The sequence below is a fragment of the Hevea brasiliensis genome, chromosome 12 (assembly GCF_030052815.1).
Source record: "Hevea brasiliensis isolate MT/VB/25A 57/8 chromosome 12, ASM3005281v1, whole genome shotgun sequence".
NCBI lineage: Eukaryota > Viridiplantae > Streptophyta > Magnoliopsida > Malpighiales > Euphorbiaceae > Hevea > Hevea brasiliensis.
In genome coordinates this window covers 3299847-3321893 of record NC_079504.1, presented here as the reverse complement: position 1 = coordinate 3321893, position 22047 = coordinate 3299847, and the positions used below count along the sequence as shown (strand labels likewise).

General features: G+C 38.3%; 1 protein-coding gene across 8 annotated transcripts; it reads right to left on the bottom strand.

Moving 5' to 3' along the window:
• Positions 1–11735: 11735 nt before the first annotated feature.
• LOC110631596 (probable E3 ubiquitin-protein ligase ARI2) lies at positions 11736–21685 on the bottom strand. Of its 8 annotated transcripts, none has more exons than XR_002490543.2 (7): positions 21163–21685; positions 20721–20753; positions 20336–20615; positions 19261–19741; positions 12652–13200; positions 12192–12354; positions 11736–12056 (listed from the first exon to the last, which is right to left on the bottom strand). XR_002490543.2 is itself a non-coding variant. In XM_021779473.2 (7 exons), the coding sequence occupies exons 1-6, from the start codon at positions 21286–21288 to the stop codon at positions 12258–12260; spliced, it is 1566 nt and encodes a 521-aa protein (XP_021635165.2). In that variant the 5' UTR covers positions 21289–21685; the 3' UTR covers positions 11736–12071; positions 12213–12257. The 8 variants fall into 8 exon arrangements, 5 of the variants coding, with proteins under 5 accessions (XP_021635165.2, XP_021635166.2, XP_021635167.2 ...); XR_002490541.2 differs by having other exon boundaries at positions 11736–12071; positions 21163–21684; XR_002490542.2 differs by having other exon boundaries at positions 11736–12064; positions 21163–21684.
• Positions 21686–22047: the final 362 nt, after the last annotated feature.

Below are 22047 nucleotides of genomic sequence, written 5' to 3'. Positions count from 1 at the left end.
ATCATTCTGAGCAGCCATTCTAATCTGATCAATCAACACTAGCTGTACATGCCATGCAACTGCTGTCTGCCCATCATCATTAATCTCTAAGCTGGCATGTAATGATCTTAACTCATGTACCAAAGACAAAGTAGTAACCCGTAGACTTGCCATAGTCTTGCGACTTAAGGCGTCAGCCACAACATTAGCTTTCCCTGGCTGATAGTCTATCAGACAATCATAGTCTTTTATCAACTCTAACCATCTCCTCTGTCTCAAATTCAGCTCTTTCTGGGTGCCCAAATACTTTAAACTCTTATGATCCGTGTAAATGTAACACTTTTCCCCATACAAATAGTGCCTCCAGATCTTAAGAGCAAACACAATAGCTGCAAGCTCCAAATCATGTGTTGGATAATTCCTCTCATGTGGTTTTAGCTGGCGTGATGCATAGGCAATGACATTTCGATCTTGCATCAATACACAGCCTAACCCATTGTGAGAAACATCACTATATACTGTATATTCTTTACCCGGAGTAGGTAAAGTCAGGACTAGAGCTTCAGTCAAACATCTCTTCAATTCATCAAAACTCTACTGCCATTTGTCCGTCCACTGAAATTTTACATCTTTTATAAGCAACTTGGTCAATGGAGATGCCAACATAGAGAATCTCTTCACAAATCTACGGTAGTATCCAGCTAAACCCAGAAAACTACGAATTTCTGTGACATTTCTGGGTGGCCTCCAATTAAGGACAGCTTCAATCTTACTTGGATCTACTTTAATGCCCTCTTCTGATACTACATGCCCCAAGAAAGATATTTCCTTCAGCCAAAATTCACACTTCGACAATTTTGCATATAGCTGTTTCTCCCTCAAAGTCTGCAGTACAATCCGCAGATGTCTATCATGCTCTTCTGCATTCCTCGAATAGACCAATATATCATCAATGAATACCACAATAAACTGGTCGAGGTATGGTTTGAAAATAGTGTTCATCAGATCCATAAAAGCAGCCGGAGCATTAGTTAACCCGAATGGCATAACCAAAAACTCATAATGGCCATAGCGGGTTCTGAAGGCAGTTTTAGGAATACTTTGCTCTTGTACTTTCAGCTGATAATAACCTAATCTCAGGTCAATTTTGGAGAACACAGCTGCACCCCTCAACTGATCAAACAAGTCATCAATGCGGGGCAATGGATATCTATTCTTTATTATCACCTTGTTCAACTGCCGATAATCAATACACAAGCGGAGAGTGCCATCTTTCTTCTTTACAAACAACACTGGCGCTCCCCAAGGTGACACACTAGGGCGGATAAAGCCTTTGTCAAGCAACTCTTGCAATTGCACTTTCAACTCTTTCAATTATGCTGGTGCCATTCTATATAGTGCTATGGAGATTAGGTCCACACCAGGCATAACATCAATTTCAAACTGCAACTCTCTTTCTGGAGGTAATCCTGGCAATTCATCAGGAAATACATCCGGAAAGTCACATACAGTAAGGATGTCTTTCAATGCTGGACTCCCCACTTGGGTGTCTATTACATGTGCCAAGTATGCTTCACACCCCTTTCTGATCATTCTTCTGGCTAGTGCAGCCAAAATGATGTTTGATGGCAGTAAATGCCTCTCCCCATGTATTAGCACATCACTGTACAAAGGGAGACCAAAAGTGGCATCTTGATCTACAGTCAATCATGGCGTGATGCCTGGCTAACCAATCCATGCCCAAGATGATATCATACTCTCTGAAGGGCATTTCAATCAAGTCTGATAGGAAAACATGTCCTTGGATCACCAAAGGACAGTCCCTATAAATTCTGTTGACCCGGACCTCTTGTCCTAACGGACTAGTTACTAGCACTTCAAAACCCATTTGCACACATGGAACAGCAAGTGAACTGACTATGCTAGCACTAACATATGAATGAGTTGAACCCGGATCAAACAATACAAATACTTCTTGATCAGAGATAGAGAATGTACTAGCTACCACATCAGAAGTCTCAGCCTCTTCTCGCTATCTCATTGTGTAGATTCTGGTTGAAGCACTTCCTTGTCTTGACTGACCAACTGTGCCCTGACTGCCTGAAGCAGTGCCTCTACCTCTGCCTCTTCCTCTACCAACTGACTGTGAACCTCTGGGAGTAGGACTCTGAATAGATCCCTCGGCAGTAGTAGGAGTTGGACCATATCTCGAAGACGGAGCACTAGTGCAGTCTCTTGCTAAATGACCCTTGCCTCCACAGTTAAAGCAAGCTCCAGTGGCCCAATAGCATTCCCCTCCATGAACCTTGCCACAAGTCTCACAGGGGCGGGCAGAATGTGAACCCTCGACTGCTGACCAGACCTAGGGGGTCTCTGTCCAAAAAATCTGCCTCTACCAAATCTTCCACCTTGACCCCTGCTGGGTCCACTAAACATCTTCTTCTTTCCAGAGGTAGCACCAGAACTCTGTTCAACTGATTTTTCCCCCTTGTCTTTTTCTGATTTCTCAGCTTTTTCTGATTTTTCTTTCACTGGGGTTGCTTCTGATTCAATTCTCTCCAGTTCAAGTGCTTAAGACATAAGCTCTGAGAAGTTACTGTGTCGGAATCCCACAACTTGCATTCTTATGCTGGGCTTCAAACCCGTCTCAAATCTCTTGCACCTTGCCTTGCTGGTAGTAAGGAGACTCCCCGCATAGTGACTCAGGCGAGAGAACTCCCTCTCATACTCTGCCACCGATCGGTTCCCTTGTTTCAGACTCAAAAATTCTTGCAATTTCTGGTCAACATATGCATCTGGGATATATTTCTGTCTGAATTCTCTGATGAAGTCATCCCAGGTCAACACTGGTGGTTCAGCCAAGCTGTGGGGGATGGTCTTCCACCAATCATACGCATCCCCTTGTAGTAGCGACACAGAGTACTCAAACTTCAGTTCATCTTGGCAATGTAGCTTCTTAAATACTCTGTCCATTCTTTCAAGCCATTGCTCTGCCTCTAAAGGGTCCACTGTACCCTTAAATTCTGCAGCCCCATACTTCAATAACTTGTCATACTGTCTGGCTGGAGGCAATGGTTGTGCCACAGGTGGTTGGGGTGGAGCTTGAACAGGCATACCCCCAGCCATTTGCTGAAACATCGCAGCCATCTACTGTCCGAATTGTGCAGGGAACTGCGGCATTTGTGGGGCTCGTGCTGCTGACCCACTGACATTCGGTAAAGCTGGGGCTTCCCCTTGTGCCTCAGCTTCAATAGACTGCTCAACTGAGCGATCCCCTTCTTCCATTTCAGGTTGAAGTTAAGGTATCTCCTGAACAAGTAACACAAGGAGATTTCCCTCCATTAGTTCATATTTATGATGTAATGCACTGTATGTAACAATTATGGACATTGAGCAGTTGTACTTAACAAGGAAAAACACAAATTCACAAGTTAAAACATACTTCAAAAATTTGCTCGATACCACTAAAACATGTCACACCTTACCCCTCTGTAAGGCATAACATGATCCCGTAGAATACTTAATGAACTACCGAACTTCACCTACCGATAACTCATTAAGCACCCTACAAGGGATTTTAAAACAAATTTCTTACTTTTAGTAAGTGGTGAGCATTTTCTAATAAGTACTTAAAACATTTAGTTAAAATTAAAACTAGTTAATATTTTTGGCCCATTTTATTTTTACGTAAATTTTATAAAAATTTTGACAGAATTCTCTCTGTATTTTGAGAAAACAGTTCTTCAAATATCTGTAAAAAGCACTTCTAAAAATTTTTCTCAACAACTGCTTCAATTTCATACTCAATCTCAATCAATTTCTCAACACATTTATCAACTTTCAAATTTCAAATCCACTATATATATTACAATTTTATACAAATTTTATACAAACTGCTCAAGACCCATTTTTATATGTCCATACATTTATGTGTAATATATACATCAAAAGAAATATTTACAATTAGGGTATAAATTATACTCGATAGCTTCAAAACAGGAAGATCCTCAATCCTTAGCAGCTCAGTCTACTGCTCTTCTAGTCTCTGTATCTGCGACAGCAATAGAAGCTATCGCTGAGTACTAGAACTTAGTGGTGCACATCATACTAAAATAATCTTTATGCAAAACTTAAATCACATTTATTCAAAAATTTGGCTGAACATGAGAATTAAGTACAAATCATGCATTATGAGATTTTAAATGCAAACCAAGTTTATTTCAAAGTATCAAAACACATTTCATAAAACCCACAGTTAAATCATGCCATTCGAAACAAATAGAATCTCAATAGCCAAAGTCTAAAGAGAAATCACATCACAAGGCTAGCTAGCTCAAATATATGGATATCCATTCACATCCTCTTCTACTGGCACACCTCAATACTTCTCCAGAGAAGGAATTAAAATTCGAAACTAATTACCTCCACTAGTCGTGCTAGTGAGGTGTTCAAATATATGGCCATGATACTGTGGTTTCAAAACTTATCTTACAATTTGCTAAACATTGTCATTTCAAATATACACAATAACTTTCAACAATTTCGATTAAAGCATCATAAAGAATGTCTCAATTCACTTTTTCAAATCATTCAAAACAATATGCAGCAAATAATTTACAAAAATTACACGTTGTGCACAAACCTCAAACGAGTCGCCTGTTGGCCTTGACTCAACTCCTCGGGTTCTGTCCCGGTATTCTTTTCCACTGAAACACACAATTTCACAGTGTTTCAGTACCATAACTTAGCATAAATCCAATAATAAATTTAACTTCACTTTTACCTAGCTCTAACGTGCTAAATTCGACGTTCTTGAAATTTTGTATTTTGGGTTACTATTCACTGCACTATTCAAGTCAAATTATTGACTTTCTAAGGCTTAATAGGTATGGGAATTCCAACTTTACCCACATACCACATTTTGATCACCAAACTTGTTGGTTTTTGTCATTTTCTCAAAACTTAGGTCTTTTAATCAAAATTGCCAAATTTTCAGTTTTGGTGTCCTTAATTGTACTGTTTCATTAATCAGTTTACTGTTGGAATTTGATAAAACTTTCTTCATAGAAAATGTTCCTTATTGTCTTAAGTTTATTCTCCTTTTTGAATCACCCCAATTAGAGTTTTGTAGCTCAAGTTATGGCCAAAATAAAATTACTGTTCACGTGCACTGTTCATGCTGAGATTTTGGGTTCTGGCAGATTTTGATCCAACTTTGGTCAGTAATTTGATTAAGTTAAGTTCATAATTTGGTCTAAATTTCTTCATATGAAATGTTATACTATGTCTTAGGTTTCCATCGGTTCAAGAATCGCCTAAATCGGAGTTTTGTAGAGAGAGTTATAACCCTTCAAACATTACTGCTCAATAGAAATTCTGCAGAGTTGTAGGTTTGGTAACTCAACTTTGCTCAATAATTTGAATGGGTTAATGGCGTAATTTGGGGTGGTGTTCTTCATAACAGTTTTAGATCTATACCTTATCTAATTGCTGGTAAAATTTCAGGTCAATTTGACCTTCCTAGCTCGAGTTATGACCAAATGAACAGTTACTGTTCATTTGGTCGATTTAATGCGATGTGACTGCTCTCATTTCACTTTGGTCAATTTGTTCACCCAGTTTTGGTCAGTTTTTGGGCATGGTTCCTTAATGAAAATTGTGCTCTTTTATGTCTATTTTCATCCCCAATTTGTGCATATCAATTGGACTTGTAAAATTTGAGTTTTGGTCCTTCAAAGTGGGTTTGGTCATCTTTGCCAAAGAAGATGACCATTGGACCTACGAATTTGGTTTTCATTCCAACAATTCCCACACACCTCTTTTGGTCATTATTTACCATTTTTCATCTCACAATAGATCAAAGTCATCATTTATGCATTTCTCCAAAATTTGGTTCCAAACCCTATGGTTCAAAATCCTAACTCATCAATTTCATGCATTTAACCAATTCAACGGCTACATACATGCTTCTTTAACTCTATCAAACTCATACACACCTTTAAGTCCATCAAATTCATGCACACACATCAAAACCCTAGCTGGATGAATTTTGCTTTAATCCTTCCACAATTAATTTCTTTTCATTTTAAACATATTACAAGTAATTCAAGCTATAAACACAACTACTAAATTTCAAACTTACAAATTAATGTGCTTACCTCACTTGAATTTAAATTCTCTAGTTTCTCTCCTCTTTCCTTCTTTCTTTGATGATCAATCTCCTTGTCAAGTGACTAAAAGAAGTTTTTATGGGTGAATTTGGGGTAAGGTAAGATCAAATGGATGTTTAAAAGCTTGAAGCAAGCTTTAATGGTGGACCTCCATAGAGATGAGAGGGAGAAGGTGGGCGGCAAGATGGAAGGAAGAAGAAGACAATTCTATTTTTTTTTCCTTTTTATCCTTATCCCTTTTTGAAGACCAAAAATCCATTTTAAAGAAATAATTTAATTAATTTGTTTATGACATCATTCATGATGTCATCACCTTTGACTTTTCCCTTCTCCTTTTTTTTATTAGTTCTTTAATTTAATTATCGATTCCGAAATTTTCTTTTCTCCGATTTTATTTGACAGTTAGGTCAAGAGTCAGCTCTCGGGGTCAATTGACCAAATTGCCCCTCGCCGGTTCATCCCAGTTTGCAAATAATTCCATATTTCTTCCGCTCCTCGACCTAATTATTTGGTAGCTTAACAGTTCTTTTTCATGATTTTCTCTTTTCATTTGTATTCATAAGGGTCCTAAGGACATGGCGTCACTTTTTGATTCAAAATTTGAGTTTAAAATGACTTCGATCATTCCTAGAAAGGTCACCCATCGCTGTGACTCTCGGCTCGTTTAACTTCTTATGTTCTATTTTTCTTGTTTATACTTAACTAATTGGACATTACTAATTATTTGTGCTTATGGCTTCTCCAGTTGTCTTAAGTATGGTTCTAATCCCCTTAATTGTCTGGACCAACACCGGTCACCGAAACAGTGAAATCTACTAGGCTATGCAAACGGGGTGTTACATGCCACAACTGCATTGAAAGCCTGAGCATCCTGGTGGGTCAGAGTGGAAACCCGAGCTTGACCCCTACCCTGAGTGGCAGAACCCTGATATTGACTTCTACCTCCTGATCTGCCTCCAAATCCACATCCCCCTTGTCCTCGGCCCTGTTAGCCACTGAACTGACTGCCTGCCATGCTGGAAGCACCCGGATACAACTGGCGAGGAACATTTACAACAGAACCCTATGACCCCATCTGTGGCTCACTGAACACGGGGCATTCCCTAGCAAAGTGACCTGGTTGGCCACACCTGAAGCATACTCCTGAACCCATCATACAAGGTCCTGAATGTCCTCTTCCACATTGTGCACAAGGTGCCAAGGAGGATCCTGAACCAGACCCAGAACTGTTGTACCCTGAACTGTGACCACTGCTGGATCCGTACCCTAGTTTGAACCCTCGGGATTTGTGTCTAAAACCACTATTCTTGTTCCTACTTTTTCCTCTGAAATTACTCTAGCCACCACTATCTGGAGCACCCATATGGGGAGCACCTGAAGAACCCTCTGCTCTGTTTTTCTTTGCTCTTCCGCTGTCATCCGCAGCATAGCTAATCTCTATCTGTCTGGCTCGATCAACTACCACATCAAGCAGTGATCGGACATCATGGCGAGGTTGCATACCTCTGTAAAGCCCCTTTAGGAACCTCTTCACCTTCATAGTTTCAGAGCAACTGTAGGGGCATACCGCTTAACTCAAGAAATTCTCAGCATATTCATCTGGACACGCCATTCGTCTTAAGGCCTCAAAGGCCCACTGCTTTTGATCCCTGAAGCTTTCTGGCACAAACCAATTGATGAACAGTTCCACAAACTGAGTCCACGACAAACCCTCCATCCGAGGTAATATGTAGTCATTCATCCATTGTCTAGGCATAGGCCCCATGACATGCTGCATACACTCTATTAGTCTTCTATCAGTCAACTGCAATTCTGTTCCTGCCTGTCTGCAGGAATCCAAAAATCGATATGCATCATCTGACACATCATAAGTACCAGGCACCAACTTCTTGAAATTAATGATCTGTTTGTAAGGTTCCCCTCTTGGTGCGGTGGACTGCTGCTGCTGTGGAGGGTGGACCATATACTGCGCTATCATGTCGATGGTTCTCTGCAACCCAGCTAGAGTAGCTGCCATGGGGGTCCATGGGACTCTGTGCCATGAAAGACTGATCTTGAACTGGTGGCAGCTGCTCTTCTACTTGAGCAGCTCTAGGCCTCCTACCCCGCCTCCTCGGGGCAGGCGCCTCATCCTATGCTGACACCTCGTCAGGCACATCTGGTTCTGGTGCAGTGGCAGCTCTCCTGTTTCTACGCATTTTCCTGAAATTCAGCAGCATTAGCCCACAAAATTCAAAACTGCACGTTACACAGCTCTATGACTCATATTTACACACAATATATAAAGCAGAAACTAGAAGCAAAGATGACAATGCAAGACGAATGTGGACCCTATTTTTCCGCATGTGACTCCTAGTAGACTCTTCCCAACACTTTAGACAAACATTCCCTAAGAATCTGGAGCCTAAGCTCTGATACCACATTTGTCACGACCCAACCTATGGGCCGGACCGGCACTAGGACACAGGCGACCTAAAGCCCCCGAGGCCCGTAGTAAGCCTAACTATTCACTTAACCCAACTCTAAGGCCCATTTGGGCCCAATTTCAAGAAATCAACGGGACACAGTCCGGCCATAAAATGGACCTACCAACGGGGAGTTTTTGACTCACCCGACCTATAAACACAGTAAATACTCAATTGGGGAGCTCAGCTCACCCTCCATATACTCATCAGCATAAAAATAAATGGGAGCTCAGCTCCCTCATCCAATCCATCAAACATGCATAGAATATTAAGTTTACAGGTCCAAAATAATAATTTAGTTTACAGACCCATATCAAATAAACATTCCTAACACATGCGAAAATTCTAGAAAATTTATAGAATTACACAAACATGAATAAATAACCTGCGAGGGAGAAAGCAGGTTAACCTCAAAAATATCCTCCTGTGGCCTGGAAAAATATTGAACAGGAGTGAGCGTTCGACTCAGAGAGTAAAATATCAATTTTAACCATAATCTCTATAACTATATAAAACTAATGCACCTTGTGGAGTGAAATGCAACATCAGCAACAATTCACATCATAACAGCAAAAAGGTAATTTGGAGCACTCACACACCCAGTAATATCAATCATAATATATGGGGCGATCTCTATCTGACTCTCTTAAATCCAACACGTGCCAGCGAAGAACTCAAGCCGGACTTTCGCTTAATAAACCAAATCGGGGTCCCAGCGAAGAACTCAAGCCGTGACTACCCCGAAGGACCGGGTCCCAGCGAATATCTCAAGCCGTGTCTACCCGTCCTATCCATAGTCCACACCACATCACACGCACGCTAACGCACGCACACTGCTCCAAATTACCACAATAACATCCATGGCACTTTAACAGTTATGAATGCAACATAAATCGTGCCTAAATTTTAACTACATAGATATATACTTATAAGTGATGCATGGGCATGCTTAAACATATAATAATATCGAAATTACAATTAAAATTAATATTTTACTCACAAACTTGACAACGGTCACTGTGGCGGCTGGGCGGAGGAAGAAGGCTGTCCCGGCTCACCTGACAATTACATTATAATTATTTAATACAAATGACTCAATACAAATCAAGAAAAGACCAAGTACGTCCTAAGTCGTGCCGAAAATCCGGCAGAGTCTCCCCTATACCTAGGACCTACCCAACCTGCAAAATGGCTCAAAACACACTTCTATATTCACAATCCATATATCCACAACTCAATCACATCACACAGCCCCTCCTGGGCCCATCAAATCAGTCATCCATCACAATATGTAAAATTTCAATTTAGTCCTTATAATTGATCATTTTTGCAAAAACTACCCAAACAAGCTCTAAAATTTCTAAAACTTTGCCCCGCGGTCCTTAGCAATATTACTAGGCTATTGCAAAAAGAATCATAATTTTCTGAGCTACCACGAATATTTTATGGATTTTTAATCCTATTTAAGCACTAGAAAATTACGAAAAAGTAAGGTTCGGGTTTACCTTTGACGATTCCGACTCCGGGGACGCGCTCGGGACGTCTGACAATGGGGGGGTAGCCAAAACCTCGGTCCAATTCGGAGACTTTTCCGGTAACGGGTCTGTCTGGCTGGAAATTCACAGACCTGGTCAACTGTCGAATTTCCGCGAATTGAGGATACTTACACGAAGCCCACAACACGGGGGTTAGTACATAAGTTTTTTAGAATTTTCTAAGCTCATTTAATGCTTGGAAAAACACTGCGAAGTTCCGTGGGACCCACCGAAAAACGGTATCGGAAAATTTTGAAATTTATATCCCCGCGAAGCTCTCGACGAGTGGAGCGCTCTGGTACTCTCGGTTTTCTCGTGGGGTTCACGGTTTGCGAGAAATCTAGCCCGAAAGTAAAAATGGGCTAAAACTTCCGGGGCAAAAATTGGACAAACTGCTTGGTGGATTTCGGTGTTCTTGGTGTCTATGGAAAGCTCTCGACGAGTAGATAAGTTTAGACACAAGACCCGGTCCGATTGGTGGCCAGATCGGCCGGATTTTGACCGAAAAGTCGAACAGTCAAGCGTGCAAGGGAGGGGCGTTCGCACGCGTTTTCCGGCCGTTTGGGGCGGCGGCCGGCCGTGAGGAATGGGTGGGGCGGCGCGCCGGTGAGCTATGGTGGCGGGGGAGGTGGCTGGCCAACGGGTTGGGGCGGGGGGAGAGAGAAAACGGGAGAAAGAGAGAAGGAGGAGGAGACGCGCGCGGGAGAAAAAGAAGAAGGAGAGGGAGCCGGTCCGATTCGATCGGTCTGATCCGGTCCGGTTCGATGCGGAGTACAAAATTTTGAATTTTCACTCTGCCTCAGGACCGAAAACGAGGTCCAAAAATTTCGAAAAAAGTTTCAGAAAACTCAGAAAAATTCGTAGACTCCAAATATTTTTTTAGTTTTGTCACGTGGTCTTTAAATTAATTTTTAAAAATCATCAAGTTTATATTTTCAGAAAATCGAACCCGATTTTTAAAATCTAAAAAAATCTCAAATAATTTCTTAAAATTTAAATAAAATTAAAATACCAATATTACTCATAAAATAATAAATTTAAAATTTTTGGAGTGTTATAAAAAAATAATGCTATTTTTTATTTTTACTCACTCAATTCTCTATATTTATCTAACTAATTTACTTTACTTAATATGTATTGGACAAATTTTTTATTTGAAATCGACCAATGGCCCCATAATATTATCAAAAGTTTTACAATTGTTTTTAGCAATTATTACTTGAATATTATGACTTATCAGTTATTCGAATTATATGACTATTTACTTTTTTTCCTCTTTTAATTGTTTTCAAACACTATTTTTATTTAATTTATATTCCCAAATTTTTTATATTTTGCTTTTAATAAATTGATGAGTGATGAGGTTTTATCAGGTTGCTAGAATATTTATATGCTATTTAATAATTCCTATAAATACTATAAAAAAAAAATTTACATGCACATCATCCTTTGCTATTCTTTAATATATATATATATATATATATATATATATATATATATATATATATATATATATATATATATATCCCTTGCATCGCCATAATGCAAATAGCCAACCTCACAATGAAGAAAATAGAGAATAGAAGGGAAGAAAGGGAAATGACTCACCTATTCCTTGATAGATATACAGAGTTAAATATTTTTAAAAATAATACATATATTTTTGCGTACTAATCTTATCAAAGGCCATGTGGTCAACTTTAAGCAATAATATTGCTAAAGAAAATCAAGGGGGTGGGCGATATGGAGAAGGAAGGCATTCCTATAGAAAGAGTAACGTGGCCAGACAAAAACCCACAATTAAGCTGTGCCTCTTGAAAGATGCTGATGAATCACTATAATAAATGATATGTCACAAAGAATTCTGCTAGCATATCTTCTGAGGAGTACCAAGCAACCATCATCAACTGCAAACCTATAAGCTGGATTTTAATCATTCTATTAACATATGTAAAAGATAGAACAGATGAATGAACGATAAGTAGGTAATGAAAATTTCAACATCAAGAAAAGTTTGACCGGAAATTTTGAGATGGCCATACCTTTTCTGCTGGTAGCCTTACCTTTCCTGCTGATGTTCTTTCATGCTAATGTCAGTGCTCTGAAAGTTAGGAACTTCTAAGCACACCCCTTGACTTGTAAGGAGCTATCCTATGAACTGTCCACGTTAGAGAGCCCAACAAATCATTCTCAATATGATCGTACCTGCATCCATTCAGCAGTCAACACACATACACAAGACCTTTGTAAAAGTTGCGGGTTTCAAGACATGCATAAAATAAGAATTACTCTATTCTTGTCTCCATAGCATCAATTGCAATTTGTTTTGGATTTTTCTCACATCCACTTCATTAACAAGAAATCAACTATAGATCCTAGGCTTCACCTCCACGCCAATCAATCATCTTAAGGATTTTGCAATTATTCCAGTTTTACATATATCATGGGCTTGAATTGCATCAAGTGGAAAATGATTTGGAAAATGCTAAAAGTTAAACTTACAAATTTCGGCAGAGATTATCAGTAGACACTGAAACAGCAATGATCCTCATTCTCAAATCCATAATTTCATTATCATTGTACAACTCAAATTCCTCTCCAAGAAACAAGGAGAGCTTCTCAACATTTCCCTCAAACTGCTGCTGCTGGTTCTCAAACAAATTCTTTTTAATTTCCTTCTCCTTGTCCTTCATTTCATCTTTGAGTAATTCATCACCAAACATGTAATATGCAAATGGATAGGTAGCTGAAAGAATCCGCCTTGATCTGAAGAGTATGTGTAGTCCATTCATTATCCAAGTGAAATCTTTAGATTTTGAATCCCTCTCTTCCAGTGTTGAAATCTTTCCATTTATGACTTCCTTAAGGTCAGATTCAAGCTTAAAAGAATCTAAATGGGCCTTGTATCTGTTATAGTAGTGAACATAGCGCTCCAGATCCCTTTTTGCACGCCCAGTTTTCTTAAAATGGTCTTCTTTGTATCGCCCACAACTGTGATTAGCTATAGTAGTCCAGGTATGCTCTCTGCCAGTAGCACCACCACAGAGCCAACTGCACAAACAGGGCAAAAGATGGAGAACATGACATTTAAGGGAACTAGCAAGCAAACAAGTAGGTCAAAGGGCATTATTAGATCACCAATTGAAAAGTTTCAAAAATAAAATAAAACAGGTACTGTGATTCCCATCATAGAAAGTTCTTTGCTCCTGCTAGGGTATTAACCAAACCAATAAACCATTGCCATGAGTAAATGAGCCTAAATCACTCCAGGTACTGACAAATTTTCATTGGCTAAGTGTAAAACATTCAGCATACATGTCAATCATTAATTGGTTTGGTACAATAGACTGGGTATAGCAAAGTGGTTTCCATCATCTGTATATTGCCCACACAAAGCAAGATGCTTAATCTAGTCTACAATACAATTCTTCTAAACGGTTTAGTAAAGCAACAAAATAAATCAAGTTTCCAAAGTTATCATTGAAATAAGCAAGGTTATTCCACTACATTGAAAGTAGTGCATATAGCATTTGCATGTGAATCCAAAGTTTTTGTTGGAATCCCTTAATTAGTGCATTAGCTGTAAATTAGAATGTGTTAAATCCCTTAATTAGTGCACTAGCTGTAAATTAGAATGTAAATTAGTGATATTAGGGATGTTTGTATTTGTTAGCTTTTATTTTCTTTTCTATTAAGGCTATAGCCTTTGTGTATAAATTTGAATCATTGTAACACTGTGAAATATATCAAGAAATTCTTCAATTCTCTCTAATCTCAACATGGTATTAGAGCCTTAGCCATTTAATCTAGCATTTTTTTTTTTTTGCAGAGAAAAAACAGTGAGAAATAGATAGAGTTTGTGTGGGTAAGCCTTGAAAATGGGTTTGTTGAGGGAGGTAGTTGTCACCGCCACTTTAGGAAGGAAAGAACCTCATCGCCAGTCCTTGCCTGGATTCTCGCGCCATCCGGTGAGGTGCATGATCCCACACGCCGACAGAAGGTTTCTGCCTCGTGTACATGCGCCGGGGAGTGAGCCTGTTCCTGGTCAATTTTTTTCAACCGCACTTTTTTTTCGACAACGTCCCTAGTGTACCGCGCCTCTGCCCAGCCCATTCCTATCTCTTAGTTTGCAATTTTGTTTTTGAGTATTTGTCTTTTGCCTACTATTTCTTTTAATCAGTTCTCTGAATCATGTCTGATGCAAAAAATTCAATAGTTGAAGGGAAAATGACTACTACAACTGAAAATCCCTCATTAATTATTAGCCCCGTAAAGCTTGATGGGATAAATTACCTTGAATGGTTTAGATCGTGTCTCCTTTTTATTCAAGCTAGAGGGTTGCAGGGTTATCTTACTGGAGATAAGCAAAAATCAGAAAAGTCTGCTTCTACCTACAGTCAATGGGAGTCAAAAAATTCTCTTATCATGTCATGGCTTATCAATTCCATGCAACCACATATAGCTCGTGGGTATTTACTGTTGAATAGTGCAGCTACAATTTGGAGTGCAGTTTCTCAGACCAATTCTCAAGTTGGGAACGATGCACAAGTGTATGAGCTTCGAAACAAGGTTCATGGTATGAAACAGGGTGAGCCAACTATTGCTCAATATTATGCAGAATTGAGTGGTCTATGGCAAGAACGGGACTTTTACCAGGACTTTCAGGCCTCATGTCCTGAAGATGCTGTTAAATTTCAGAAGTTGGTTGAGAAAGAGCAGATTTATGATTTTCTTCCTAGGTTGAATATGGAATATGATCAAATTAGGGTCCAAGTGCTTGGAAAGGATCCTTCATCTACCTAAAGACAGACATACTCTTATGTTCAGCAGGAAAAGAGCAGGAGGAGTGCCATGATTCATTCTATGTCTGTTGATAAGGCAGGGCTAGTTACTAATTCCTCACGTGAACAGTCACATGGTTCATCAGATAAGGATCAACTACATTGTGACTATTGTGAAAAAAACCGGCATACTAAGGAACACTGTTGAAAATTGCATGGACGCCCCACTAAAGGGCGTGGAGGAAAAAAGATGGGCCTTACTAGACCACAAGCTAATATATGTAAGGCTGTGAATCTATCTAAAGATACTACCACCACTGAGATGTTTTCCAATGAAGAGGTACAGACTCTAAGGCGTTTGCTATCACAACTTGAATCGCAATCCACCACAGTTGCCTATTCTAACTTTGTCAACTCAGGTAATGCTTTTCTTGTCAATCTTAATAATTCTTTTTGGGTTATAAATTATGGAGCAAACAAGCATATTACAGGCTCTTCAAATAAATTCATATCCTACTCTCCATGTTCAGGAAAAGAAAAAGTTCGCACTGCGAATGGATCCTTATCTAGTGTTTCTGGAACAGGTTCTGTTAAATGCACCTCTAATATAAGTCTTAGTTCTGTTTTACATGTACCTAACTTTCCTATTAACCTCTTGTCTATCAGTTCAATCACAAAAGTTCCAAACTGCAAAATTGAATTTTTCCCAACTCACTGTGTATTTCAGGAATTGACGACAGGGAGAACGATTGGCAGTGGTAGACTGCAAGATGGGCTATATCTCTTGAATGATTATGTCGGCCAGGCCATGTTGGGGCAAGCTATGGGTACTCAAGAACAAATTATCATGTGACATAGGAGATTAGGACATCCTTCATTTACTGTGTTAGAAAAACTTTATTCTTTTCTGTTTAAACAATGCAAAATTGAATTGCTAGTATATGATGCTTATGAGTTTGCTAAACATACTAGACAATCTTATCCTGCAATAAATAATAAGGCTTCAGTTCCTTTTATGACTATCCATTTTGATGTATGGGGCCTACTCAAACTGTGTCTTTATCGGGTTACAGATGATTTGTGACCTTTATTGATTGTTGCAGTAGATTAAATTAGGTATATTTGATGAAAGGAAAAAATGAAGTTTTCTCTCATTTTCAACAGTTCCATAAAATAATTAGTATACAATTTGATGCTCATGTTAAAATATTGAGAACTGATAATGGTACAGAATATATGAATGGAGTCTTTCAGGAGTACTTGAGGCATATGAGATTTTATATCAGACTTGTTGTGTTAATATTAGTTCACAAAATGAGGTATGTGAGAGAAAAAATAGACACTTACTTGAGGTTGCTAGGTCTCTTATATTTGCCATGAATATTCCTAAACCTTATTAGGGGGATGCTATTCTTTCTGCTGCACATCTTATTAACAGGATGCCTCTTCGGACATTGGAGTTTAAGAGTCCTTTAGAGGTTTTGCAGGATAAAAATTCATATACCGTTCTTCCAAAGGTATTTGGTTGTGTTTGCTTTGTTCATAAGCTTAATAGTGGAAAATTAGAATCCTGAGCCCTGAAATGTGTTTTTGTTGGTTATTTTAGTACTCAGACGGGATATAGGTGTTATCATCCTCCTTCACGAAAATATTTTGTGAGTATGGAATTTACTTTCAGGGAATCTGAATCTTATTTCCATCCACCTCTTCAGGGAGAGCATAGGAGAGAAGAGGTATATTTTCCTTCATCCTCATCCTCTCCCAACCTTCAATTTCAGGTGGAGAATCTAGGTTTAGAACTTATACCTAACAATGAAACTCAAAGAGAGTCACCTAAATCTCGAGAAAGACTGAAAAGGCCAGATTTGAGAACATATACTCGACGAAACAAGACAGATATAGCCATCGAGCGTAAGGCTGGCGATCAAGCTGGAATCCACATTCAATTCCTGAACATCTTGAGGTATGTGATGAGTCTCCTTTGGCTCCTGATGAGTCTAATTTTGATTCTCAGTCTGTTCTTCTTTCTTCTGATAATGATCTTGATATTTCTATTGCTCTCCAGAAAGGTGTTAAGATCTGTACTAAACATCCCATTTCTAATTTCATCTCCTATAATTCTCTGTCTCCATCCTACAGAGCCTTTCTACTGTCTGTTTCATCTGTCTCTATCCCACAGGATTGGAAGAAAGCTTGCCTCGATCCAAAATGGAGGGCAGCTATGGTGGAGGAAATGAAAGCTTTGGCAAAGAATGAGACATGAGAACTGGTTAATCTCCCACTGGAAAAGAAGCCAGTTGGATGTAAGTAGGTATTCACTATGAAGCATAGAGCAGATGGTTCAATTGAGAGGTATAAGGCCAGACTGGTAGCAAAAGGCTTCACACAAATGTACGAAGTAGATTACCAAAAGACCTTTACTTCTGTTGCTAAAATGAATACCATTAGAATTCTGTTGTCATGTGTAGCGAATCTTGAGTGGGACTTGCAGCAGTTTGATGTTAAAAATGCTTTTTTACATGGTGACTTGGAAGAAGAAGTGTATATGGAAATTCCTCCAGGGTTTGAGGATGAGAAGACTAGAGGCTTTGTATGGTCTAAAACAGTCACTTAGAGCATGGTTTGATAGGTTCAGTAAAGCGATGATCTTCTTTGGATACTGCCAAAGCAATGTTGATCATACCTTGTTTATGAGGCATCGTAGAGGCAAAATCACACTACTTATTGTCTATGTGGATGATATTGTGGTAACTGGTGACGATAAGGAAGAAATGGCTCTTTTAAAGGAGCGCCTAGCATAGGAATTTGAAATCAAAGATTTGGGAAGGCTCAAGTACTTTCTTGAAATAGAGGTTGCCAAATCAGATAAGGGAATCTTTATTTCTCAAAGAAAGTATATCTTGGATCTGTTGAAAGAAACAGGAATGCTGGGCTATAAATCAGCAGAGTCTCCTATTAAGGCCAATCATAAATTGCAAGCTGGAGTTGGAAAATCAATGGATTTAGGGAGATATCAGAGGTTGGTTGGCAAACCAATTTATCTTTTGCACACTAGACCGGACATAGCATATGCAGTTGGTTTAGTGAGCCAATATATGCATGATTCTCGTGAATTTCATTTGGAGGCTGTTTTCCGCATCTTGCGATACCCAAAATCTACACCTGGGAAAGAACTTCTTTTCTCAAAGCATGGTCACCTTCAAATTAAAGCCTTTACAGTTGCAGATTGGGCTGGGTCTCTTGATGATAGGAGATCAATATCAGAATATTGTACCTTTGTTAGTGGTAATCTAGTCACCTGGAGAAATAAGAAGCAAAATGTGACAGCTAGATCCAGTGCAAAAGTCGAATTCAGGGCAATGGCTCAAGGTATCTATGAGTTATTGTGGTTACCAAAGTTGATGAAAGAATTAAAATTGTTTGAAGCTAATAGTTTATTTTTGTTTTGTGATAACAAAGCTGCAATCAGTATAGTTCATAATAACTAGCATGATCGGACTAAGCATATAGAGATTGATAGACACTTCATAAAAGAAAAAATTGTGGATGGTTCCTTAAGTGTCTCCTACGTAAGTTCGAAAGATCAATTAGCTGATGTTTTCACTAAAGGGTTAAGTTGTAAGGTGTTTCATACCCTAATTTGCAAGTTGGGCATGTGTAACATACATGAACTAACTTGAGGGGAAGTGTTGGAATCTCTTAATTAGTGCATTAACTATAAATTAGAATATGTTAAAATTCCTTAATTAGTGCATTAGCTGTAAATTAGAATGTAAATTAGTGATATTAGGGATATTTGTATTTATTAGCTTTTATTTTCTTTCCTATTAAGGCTATAGCCTTTGCGTATAAATTTGAATTATTGTAACACTGTGAAATATATCAAGAAATTCTTCAATTCTCTCTAATCTCAACAGTTTTCAATCACCAAAAAATAAGTCAGAACAAAGACCAAAGTAAAGCAAAAGTTGTAGCCTACATGCACATACATGAAAAAGAAAAGAAAAGAAAAGAAAAGAGGCAAATGGTAAAATTTAAATATTTTAGTCATCAAAATCATAGAAAATAGCGGAACTACATCTGTATGGCAACATAAAAGAAAACAACTATTTTATTGGCCTCTAGGGATTGAATCCCAGAGGATTTGAGGCAAGATGATTTATTGGAAGCTCACAAAAGGATTTTAGCAAATAATGGGCAATTGTAATGCCCTTATCCTCCACCTTCTCCCCCTCGCCCCCCAACACGCACACAAAAAATAGAAAAATAGAAAAAAAAAGTGGAAAAGATAAATAACAAGGAGGCAGTAGGCACATAAAAGAATTCTCACCAAAATGCTTGCCCACAAACACAGCATACTAGGTTGCATCCTCCATTCTTTTCTATTGGCTTGTGACATTTTGGGCAAGGCTTTGTATGGACTGTAATCCAATTAACCGTCTCTGATTCATCTTCGCATTTCTTGGACCAAAGCTCCCACATTATACATGAACAAGGTGAGTGTGCTTCAGACAAGCAACTAAAACAAAATTGTATACCACATGCACATTCAACCTCACAAAGTTCATCATCCTGAACTCGTATTGCATTTCCGCAATGGGGGACACTAGGGCACCATTTAACTCTTTTGTTGTCCTCAATATACGATTCAAATAGAAATCGATCAAATTTCTCTGCAAGATTCGGATTGTGCATGCTAACTAAATGTCTGATTTTAACATCATCACAGACAGCATTGCACTGGGGCGCCATGCACCTAATGCGTCTACTCTGGCCCTCATTTATCTTCACAATAAAATGTTGAGTCCAACCTAAACAGAAAATTTATTGTAAAAATATATTGATATATTTTTTCTAGGCACCAGAAAGATAAATTGACATATATATGCAGCCTATAGAACATGAGAGAATGTAACCTCCTGCCTGATGACAAAGCCCATATAAGGATCTAGGACCTGGAAAACTCTATATTGAGAACTGAATATAGGCGATACATACATCAGGAGCTTGTACTTCTTCCTCTAACAATTTTTGTCAACAATGGTTATTAAAAATTTTGAGTATAAACGTTTCAATGTTCATTAGAATACCCAAAATAACATCTGTGAAAATGATCTTTAAAATGGTTTTTGCTAGTTGCATCTTTTTCATTAAGGGGCATCATGTTGACACCATTGTTACAATCAACAGTAACAGCTAGCACAAAATAGTGACTGCTGGACTATGCAATACAAAAATTATGGTTCAATTGTTCTTGAAAGTTCTTCAGATTGATGAAACTCAGGTTAAGAAGAACAGTTTTGTGCATAGGCAATCATACTGTTTTGGACAGCCACAAACAACTAGGATTTGCAGCTTTATTTAGTTAAATTGTGAAAACAGATAAAATCTAGCAGTGTACTTACAGCTGTTGCAAAAGAAGTGACCACAGTCCATGGCAGTCACCTCACTGGCAGATACATTATCAAAACAAATGTTGCACTCAATCATAGATGACAACTCGGGTAAGATAATGTCATCATGATCTATGATGGTCACACCCACTTCAGCATACAATTTATCTCTCCCCTTTTCTATGAGTAACTGAAGCACCCTATCAACATCCCAGCGATGATGAATGAGTAAGCTCCGCGCCTGGTGCTCCTCCAATGATAGCAATTCCATTACTGTATGAATGTCGTCCCTCTACAAAATTTAACGCCCACAGTTTCCCTCTGTTAAGAAAAGCAATACAGACACATAGAACTACTTAAGGTAACATATACCTCTACTTGTAGTAGACTATTTTACCTGTGCAGCCAAGAGAGATTCTTTAGTGATTACCTGCAGAAAGAGGATTATTAGACCAAATTAAGAAATAAATTGAAGGAAGTTTTTATTCTTATTCTATACAAAATTCAATACTCTCCCTCAAAAGCATAAAAACCGGCATAAACCTAACTAAATCGCAGGAACAAAGACGATTAACAAATATAAAATTTCAACTAAACATATGCAATGTGAAAATACAAAAAATTCTATCCAGCAACTATTACATTATCGGCAATATGTAAATTTAGTAATTCACAGCAATCAATCCTCAAAAATCAGCCTACCCAATTTACTACATACACATGCAATTCTAGTGGCGTTGTCTGATTGCTGAGAAAAGGCATTAAACCAACACATACAAAAAATAGCAATTGTTTTCCACTCAAACTTTCATACCAAAAAAATGGAAACCAATCCTTACCATAGAAGACGAACCACTCTTGTTAGCTGCCACTAACTGAGTGTCAACTTGAAACCCATCTACAGAATCTTCATCATCATAATCCTCATAATCTTGATAATAATCATCGTCACAGTAATCCCCCATTTAGCTTAGCCTATGTATCTGAATCTGAGTAAAAATTATATGAAAGCAATAAAACTGAGATAAATTTTCCGGGAAAAGAGAAGAGGGTTTTGTTTTGTGTGTGTCGTTGCTTCGTTTGTCTACTTGTTTGGGTTGTGTTTGGTGATGATCAAGTCAATGTTGGTTCGAGTTTCGATTTGGCTTATGTGTTTTCTGAAATAAACAACTGGCCTTAATAATAACTCCGACCGAGTTCGGAGTCTGAACGTCTGCGCAGTGGACTGTCGCCGTTATACGCTGTCTGACGTTGTTTGGGTTTCTACGGCGAATTAATGGCCTTAGTTTTGGATACGTAACAGCCTCAGCCAGGAGACAGGGGACACTCCGTCTTTGCCTTTCAGCCCACAATTCATATTTGATGACGCGTTGATTTGAATCCTTGCCACAATTAACTTGTGGTTTTTTTAGTGAATTAATTTTTAAAAAATTAATTTATCTAAAATGAATTTTAATTATACTTCACCATTTAAAAAAAAATTACATTATTCTGATCATTAAAATACTTGTAAAACTGTATATATTAGGATTTAAATTGTTGAATAACAGGTTTTTTTTTTTTGAATTAAATTATGATACAAATAAAATTACAAAAAAAAAAAAAGAAAATTATAAGATTCTAATGTACCATATGCTTATAAAAATTCATTTATCACATAAATAAACATTTTTCCCATATGAAATTTAATTATTTTAAACTTTTAATATCAAGTGAAAATTTAA

Bases quoted from the DNA above. Each gene is read 5' to 3' on its own strand.
- LOC110631596 (XM_021779473.2), bottom strand. From the start codon at position 21,288: ATGGGGGATTACTGTGACGATGATTATTATCAAGATTATGAGGATTAT. The intron at 19,742-20,335 runs GTAAGTACACTG...TTTTCTGTTTAG, and splicing joins TCACTTCTTTTGCAACAGCT to GTTGGACTCAACATTTTATT. The intron at 13,201-19,260 runs GTGAGAATTCTT...CTGTTTGTGCAG, and splicing joins GTTTGTGGGCAAGCATTTTG to TTGGCTCTGTGGTGGTGCTA.